Source organism: Calypte anna, unplaced genomic scaffold (genome assembly GCF_003957555.1).
Source record: "Calypte anna isolate BGI_N300 unplaced genomic scaffold, bCalAnn1_v1.p scaffold_183_arrow_ctg1, whole genome shotgun sequence".
Taxonomy (NCBI): domain Eukaryota; kingdom Metazoa; phylum Chordata; class Aves; order Apodiformes; family Trochilidae; genus Calypte; species Calypte anna.
The window spans coordinates 352,595-360,942 of record NW_022045469.1 but is presented as its reverse complement, the minus strand read 5'-3'; the positions used below and the strand labels follow the sequence as shown (position 1 = coordinate 360,942).

Sequence of the window (8,348 nt, the reverse complement as noted above, 5' to 3'; positions counted from 1 at the left end):
CTTCTGGAGCAGTTCGTTCATTCATCTCTCAGCACCTGAGGATCAGGGACTCAGCACCAAACACACCCTGGGGCTCATTGGAATACAGAGAGCACTAAAGGGCCATGGCTCTCCATGGGATATTCACATCTTCAAGATTTGTACAGCTAATTGGAGAGGTTTTCCCACTGTAGTTAAGGAGGAACATTTCCTATTGTCATTAATGAAAACTGATTCTGAGGTTTTTTTGTTTCTTGTTTTGTTCTCCTTTAATATTTTAAGAGATGATCTCATGATTTTCATTTTGGAGAAGAGGTGATAGAAGTTCCCTGAGGTCTGACACTGTGTGGACAACTTCTCACCTCCCCAGCCCCACCATTCCTTTCATGTCCCACCTGGGACTTCCATCCCTGCTCCTTGCATCAGACTTCTCCTCTCCTCTCTGTATCTGGAGGTTACAGCTCCACTGCACCACCTCCCACCTGCTCTCCTTAGAGAACTGACTGCACACGGGCACAGCAGGAGTTTTTCTTTGTGCCACCCAAGAAAAGTCAAACAGAGAAAGTGAAGAAGAATCTGAGGAAAAAAGGTTTAGAGAGACAGATGGGAAAAGAGAGATGCGATCATCGTGACAGAGGTGGCTAAAGAGACAATCAGGCTGCTGAAAGACAGGCGAGCTTTGAACAACCTGCTGCTCAAAGCAGCACCCAGGGGAGAGGCATCTGAATGAACCAAGAGTAGGAGAAGGGGACAATTGGAGAGAAATGGGAATGGCCTTTGTCTGGACAGTCTGAGTCTGGAAAGGTGACTTTAGAAATGGTCACTGGATCACCACCACCAGGCAGAAGTTTCTGTTGAGGCTCTGCACTTGGTGTGCTCCTTGCCCCTTCTTGGGGTACTTGGGAGGTTTTGTGCAATTTTCTCATAGTTTCTATTGCTCATCGTCGTGCCCCACGGTGCCCAGGAAGTGTCCTGACCCACAAGTGAGGGATGGGCCCTGATTTCCCATTGCCTGGGGTTCACAGTGTGTCCTGACTGATAGATAAAATAAATAAATACATAAACAAGCAAACAAATAAATAAATAAATATCTGTTACTTCGTAGCCACCTTTACAGAATCTTTGCCTCCCTCCAATCATGTCCTCCAGTGACCTTCTCTAATAAGCTTCTTTGAAAACTTTGTCAATAACAGGATGCAGTGAGACCAATCAATACTTCAAGATAATTTGTATTTTTGTTTTGGCTTGAACTTCTAAACATGTTTTTTTTCAGTCTCCTGTCAGTACCTGAGGATCATGGACTCAGTCCCTCTGGCACTAGGGGGCCCATGACAGTACTGAGCAGCCATGAGTCACCCTGTGGTGTTTTTAGTGCTCAAGAGTTGCACAGCTAATTGGAGAGGTTCCATTGTGGAGGAAGTTTTAAAAGAGCATCTCATAAAAATTATTGAAAAGTTCTGTTTTACTGGTTTTCAATTTAGAAATATAAATTCTACTACTATTGGTGCAGAGTGACACTTCAAAGGCCTGGAAAGTGAAGAAAAACCTTTGAGGTCCAGCACTTCATTTAGAACATTGCTTCTCACCTCCCCAAAACACAACATTGCTCTCATTGGCTCCCTGGGAATATCTGGGATAATTTGCCTCCACAACCTTGTCAGTGCCAGCACTTGTACCCTCCATCCAGCTGGTGCTGCTCGTTCAGCTCACTCCTGTCCCCACGCTGCCACTTCATCCCCACCCACCCACCCCGCATGGCACCAGCATCATCGGGGTCTCTGCAGGGAGCCCCGAGCGCTGGCAGCGATTGTCCTGTCCCACACTGAGGGGATGGGGGCAGCGGCAGCGAGCCCGTTCCTGCCCTGCCTGCAGGACACCTTCCCTTAGGGGCAGGAGGAGCAATGCATGACAAGTGTCCCTTTCCAAAAGCCCGCAGCAGCCTCTCTTTCCTACGGCAGCTGCTTTCTGCACTGCCATCAAGAACGCCCTGCAGGCTGCACTTTGCATTTCCCCCTAAGAAAGGGAATGGTCGTTCTTGGCATCACCCAGCACGGACAGAATGTCCTCAGGTAGAAAGAAAAAGGAACAACAAAGATACAGAACTTGGAACCTCCCAGGGACTGGGAGGGACTGGGAGGGAACTGGGAGGGAACTGGGAGGATACTGGGAGGGGATTGGGAGGGGCCAGCAGGGATTGGGAGGGAAATGGGGGAGGATTGGGAGGGGATTGGGAGGAAACTGGGAGGAGGATTGGAGGGACTGGGAGGGATTGGGAGGGAACTGGAAGGGGATTGGCAGGGGATTTGGGGGAACTGGGAGGGAACTGGGAAGGATTGGGAGGCGGTTGGGGGGGAACTGGGATGGACTGGGAGGGAACTGGGAGGAAACTGGGAGGAAACTGGGAGGGGATTGGAAGGGACTGGGAGGGACTGGGAGACAAATGGGAGTGATTGGGAGCCAACTGGGAGCAACTGAGAGGGATCTGGAGTCAACTGGGAGGGACTGGGACCCATTGGAAGTCAAGTGGGAGCAACTAGGATGGACTGGGAGGGACTGGTTTATACTGGTGTATACTGGCCTGTACTGGTTTAACTGGCCTATAGTGGTGTATACTACTTATACTGGTTTATACTGGCCTATACTGGTCTGTACTGCTCTGTACCAGTTTACACTGCTCTATAGTGGCTATACTGGTCTGTACTGGTCTATACAGGTCTATATTGTTCGGTACTCGTCTATACTGGTACATACTGCTTTTTACTGGTTTATACTGGTTTACTGGTTTATAGTGGTCTATACTGGTTTGTACTGGCCTATACTGCTCTATACTGGTTTTACTGGTCTATACAGGTCTATACTGGCTTATATTGGTAATAATGGGCTATACTGGTTTATACTGGCCTATACTGGCCTATAATGGTTTGTACTTCCTATATTCGTTTATACTGGTTATACTGGTCTATACTGGTCTGTACTGGTCTATATTGGTTTTACCAGTTATATTGGTATATACAGGTTATACTGGTCTATACTGGCTTATACTGGTCTATACTAGTCTGTACTTCTCTATACTGGTCTATACTTGTTAAACTGGTCTATACTGGACTATACTGGTCTATACTAGTTTATAATGGTTTATAGTTGTCTATACTGGTTTGTGCTGGTCTATACGGCTCTATACTGGTTATACTGGCCAATACAGGTCTATACTGGTAATAATGGTTTTATTAGTTTATACTGGTTTGTACAGCTTATATTCGTTTATACTGGTTATACTGGTCTATAGTGGTATATACTGGTCTATATTGGTTATACTGGTTATATTGGTCAATACTCGTTTTACTGATCCATACTGGTTATACTGGTCTGTACTGGTTATACTGGTGGATACCGGCCTATACTGGTTTATACTGGCAATACTGGTTTATATTGGTCTATACTGGTCTATACTGGTTATACTGGCTTATACTGGTGAACTGGTTTATGCTGGTCTGTACTGGTCTGTACCGGTTTACACTGTTCTGTAGTGGTTATACTGGTCTGTTCTGGTCTATACTGGTCTATAGAGGTCTGTATTGGTCGGTACTGCTCTATACTGTTATATACTGGTTTTTACTGGTTTATACTGGTTTACTGGTTTATAGTGGTCTATACTGCTTTGTACTGGCCTATACTGCTCTATAGTGGTTTTACTGGTCTATACAGGTTTATACTGGCTTATATTGGTAATAATGGTTATACTGGTTTATACTGACCTATACTGGTTTGTACTTCTTATATTCATTTATACTGGTTATACAGGTCTATACTGGTCTTTACTGGTCTATATTGGTTATACCTGTTATGCTGGTATATACATGTTGTACTGGTCTAAACTGGTTTATACTGGTCTATACTAGTCTGTACTTCTCTATACTGGTCTATACTCGTTAAACTGGTCTATTCTGGATTATACTGGTCTATACTAGTTTATACTGGTTTATAGTGGTCTATAATGGTTTGTACTGGTCTATACTGCTCATACTGTTTGTACTGGTCCATACGGGTAATAATGGTTTTACTGGTTTATACTGGTTTGTACAGCTTATATTAGTTTATGCTGGTTATGCTGGTCTATACTGGTATGTACTGGTTTTTACTGGTTTGTACAGCTTATATTCATTTATACTGGTTTTACTGATCTATACTGGTTATACTGGTCTGTACTGGCTATACTGGTCGATACCAGCCTATACTGGTTATACTGGTTTATACTGGTTATACTGGTTTATATTGGTCTAAAAAGGTCTGTACTGGTTTATACTGGCAATACTGCTTTATACTGGTCTATACAGGTCTATACTGGTTATACTGGCTTATACTGGTGAAACTGGTTTATACTGGTCTATACAGGATTATAGTGGTCTATACTGCTCTGTACCGGTCAATACTGGTCTATGCTGGTTATACTTGTTTATACTTGTCTGTACTGGTTTATACTGGTCTATACTGGTTTATACAGGTTTATACTGGTCGATACTGGTTATACTGCTTTATACTGGTATATATATACTATACTGGCCTATAAAAGTCTGTATTGGTTTATATTGGTTATACTGGTTTATACTGGTAAAACTGGTCTATACTGGTAAATATTGATCTATAATGGTCTATAATGGTCTATACTGGTCTATACTGGTTTATACAGGTTTATACTGGTTTATACTGATCTTTAATGCTCTATACTGGTTTGTACTGGTCTATACTGGTTACACTGGTTTATACTGATCTATACTGGTCTGTACTGGTCTATACTGGTTGATACTGGTTGATACTGGCCTATACTAGTTTATTCTGACTTGTACAGCGGGTTATACTGGTTATACTGGTCTGTACCGGTCTGTACTAGTTATACTGGTAATACTGGTCTTTAGTGGTTATACTGGTTTATACTGGAAAAACTTGTTTATACTGGTTTATACTGGTTTATACAGGTTTATACTGGGCTATACTGATTATACTGGTTTATACTGGTAAAACTGGTCTATACTGGTATATATTGGCCTATTCTGGTTTGTACTGGTTATACTGGTCTATACTGGTCTATACTGGTCTATACTGGTCTATACTGGTCTATACTGGTCTATACTGGTCTATACTGATTTATACTGGTTTATACAGGTGTATACTGGATTATACTGCTTATACTGGTTTATACTGATGTGTAATGCTCCATACTGGTTTGTACTAGTTTGTACTGCTCTATACTGGTTTATACTGGTTTATACTGGTTTATACTGGTCTATACTGGTAACACTGGCCTATACTAGTTTATTCTGACTTGTACAGTGGGTTATACTTGTTATACTGGTCTGTACTGGTTTATACTGATTATATTGGTAATACTGGTCTTTAGTGGTTTTACTGGTTTATACTGGTTATACTGGTTTATACTGGTATATACTGGTTTATACTTGTCTATAAAGGCCTATACTGGTTTATACTGGTAATACTGTTTTATACAGGTCTATAAAGGTCTATACTGGCTTATACTGATTGTACCGGTTATACTGGTAAAACTGGTCTATACTGGTCTATACTGGTTTATACAGGTTTATACTGGTCTATACTGGTTATACTGATTTATACTGGTTTCTACTGGTCTGTAATGGTCTATACTGGTTTCCCCTCCCCAGCCTTGGTGGCTCAGGACACTGCTGTGGCCAAGGGGACAATGACCTCACTCTTTGACAGAGCCCTTGGCCACCTCTCCTGCAGGCTGTCCTACACTGTCCATGCCTGCAGCTTCTTCCCTTCAGGCTGTTGTCACCTTTTCTGCTTTCCCACCTAATTTGCACCCCAACATTTCCAGACTTTCTCTAATGTCTCTTTGCTCTCACTGGCTTTGTACTTGAAAAAAAAAAACCCTTGGGTGATCTAGAACACCTCTAGGTAAACCTCTAACACAAGGATACCCATGGGGTGAGACTTCTTGTTCTATTTCTACAGTCTGAACCTCCCAAGGTGACCTTTGTGAAGGTTTTGGACTACCAAGAGAAGTTCTATCATAAAGTCATAAAACTGTTTGAGTGTGAAGGGATGTGACAGAGCAGACTTTTATTTCTCATGATCACTCGAAAGGGACTGCCAATACCACCTTTGTGGAAACTTCTCCCATGGCACAGTCTGGAGTTTTGTGGGATGGGTACAGAAAGACTCATCCTTAAACCTGGAAAGAGCAGCCAGGGATGGAAATGGCTGGGGAGAGATGGACAATGGCTGCAGGGTGTCCAAGGCCCTGGGAAACAATCCTGTTCTCTCCTTGCCACCAAGGGAACAGAGCAGCCTCGTCTGCCCTGCACCTCCATCTCTGCACTCCCTTCAGCAGCCCCGGCACTTCCATCACAGCCCCTGTTGGCAGTGTCCCCCTCCATGGCCATGCAGGGCCAGTTACACACCCATTGCTGTCTCTGCCAGGCTTTCACTTGCAAGCCCAGAACAGCTCCCTCCAGGCTCTCCCACCTCCCCTTCCCTCTCTCCCAGCACAGCCCAGTTGCTGCTGGCCCCACACCAGTGTCCAGCCCAGGCTGCTCTGGGCAGTCCCAGCACAGCTCCAGCCCCTCTGAAGGGCACAGCAGCTCCTGGGGGGCAGAGAGAGCTCAGAGCCCCAGATGGGTGACCATGCATGGCACAAGGAGCAGGAGGCACCCTGTGTCCCCTGCTCTCCTCTCCATGAGATCTGCAGAGCTCTGCAGCCCCTCGGGGCCATCCCCTCTGCCCAGCCCAGCACAACAGCCCTGGCCCTTGTGCTCCTCAAGAGCTCTGACTGCTCCAGGCACAGAGCAGCCTTCCCAGGGCTGCTGCAGCCAAGGAGGGGCTTTCACTTCCCATTCATTCCTGATACACTGAGCAGGGAAAGCAGAAAAAATATTTATTGCAGGTACATTTATTTAACTTGAATTCAGTGGATTCCTTCCTTTTACACAAAGTTTCATTATTTGTCTCAAAGGATGAGTGCATAGTAAAGGACGAGGGCTGCATAATGATTTTCATTTGAAGACATTAAAATCATAGTGGAAGGGAAAGAATAAATATGAAAAAATCTAATATAGCCATGTCCTGGTAGTCATTTGAAGATAAGAGGAGGCAGCCTATGGCTGCTGAAAACCCCTAACTGTTTCCTCAGAGAAGCCTTGAGCTCCTGGTTCCTCATGCTGTAGATGAGGGGGTTCACTGCTGGAGGAACCACCGAGTACAGAAATGACACCACCAGGTCTAGGGATGGGGAGGAGATGGAGGGGGGCTTCAGGTAGGCAAAGATGGCTGTGCTGATGAACAGGGAGACCACGGCCAGGTGAGGGAGGCACATGGAAAAGGCTTTGTGCCTTCCCTGCTCAGAGGGGATCCTCAGAACAGCCCTGAAGATCTCCACATAGGACACCACAATGTAAACAAAACAACCTAAACCTAATAAACAACCAAATACAAGAACCTTAATTTCCCTCCTGTAATCAGAGTGTGAGCAGGAGAGCTTGAGGATCTGGGGGATTTCACAGAAGAACTGGTCCAGGACATTGCCCTGGCAGAAGGGCAGGGAAAATGTATTGGCTGTGTGCAGCAGAGCATTGAGAAACCCAGTGCCCCAGGCAGCTGCTGCCATGTGGACACAAGCTCTGCTGCCCAGGAGGGTCCCATAGTGCAGGGGTTTGCAGATGGCCACGTAGCGGTCGTAGGACATGATGGTCAGGAGACAGTACTCAGCTGTGATGAAAACGAAAAAGAAAAAGATCTGTGCAGCACATTCCTTGTAGGAGATGTCCGTGTTGTCCCAGAGGGAATTGGCCATGGCTTTGGGCAGAGTGGTGGAGATGGATCCCAGGTCAAGGAGGGAGAGGTTGAGGAGGAAGAAGTACATGGGGGTGTGGAGGTGGTGGTCACAGGTGATGGTGGTGATGATGAGGCCGTTGCCCAGGAGGGCAGCCAGGTAGATGCCCATGAAGAGCCAGAAGTGTAAGAGCTGCAGCTCCCGCCTCTCTGCAAATGCCAGGAGGAGGAACTGCCTGATGGAGCTGCTGTTGGACATCTGATGCCACTACGGATACAGAATTTTCGTCCAAAAAAAAGAGGAGACATTAGGGCAGTGTGAATTCAAAAAACATTTAAAAATTTCTGCTAGAGAAACACAAAGCTTCTCCCATTTCATGAACACCTTTAGAATGTCCCTTTCAAACATCCTGGCTTCCTCTGGTTGAAAGTCAAGAAAGGAGGGGGAGGAGGACACTGTGCTGCCCTACAGGAACTGGTAAAAACAAACAGTAGTTGATCTCAGATTAACTCCACTCGTGACATTCGAGATCTGTTCATCATTGTCACCCCAATGCATCAGCAGC

The 8,348-nt window shown here is 45.2% G+C and overlaps 1 protein-coding gene across 1 annotated transcript; it reads right to left on the bottom strand.

Annotated features, from left to right (window-relative positions):
- Positions 1-7,084: 7,084 nt before the first annotated feature.
- Positions 7,085-8,041, bottom strand: LOC115600278 (olfactory receptor 14J1-like). The gene has a single exon (XM_030468614.1). It carries the CDS (start codon positions 8,039-8,041, stop codon positions 7,085-7,087), a length of 957 nt encoding a protein of 318 aa, XP_030324474.1.
- Between the last annotated feature and the right edge of the window lie 307 nt (positions 8,042-8,348).

Bases quoted from the DNA above. Each gene is read 5' to 3' on its own strand.
- LOC115600278 (XM_030468614.1), bottom strand. From the start codon at position 8,041: ATGTCCAACAGCAGCTCCATCAGGCAGTTCCTCCTCCTGGCATTTGCA.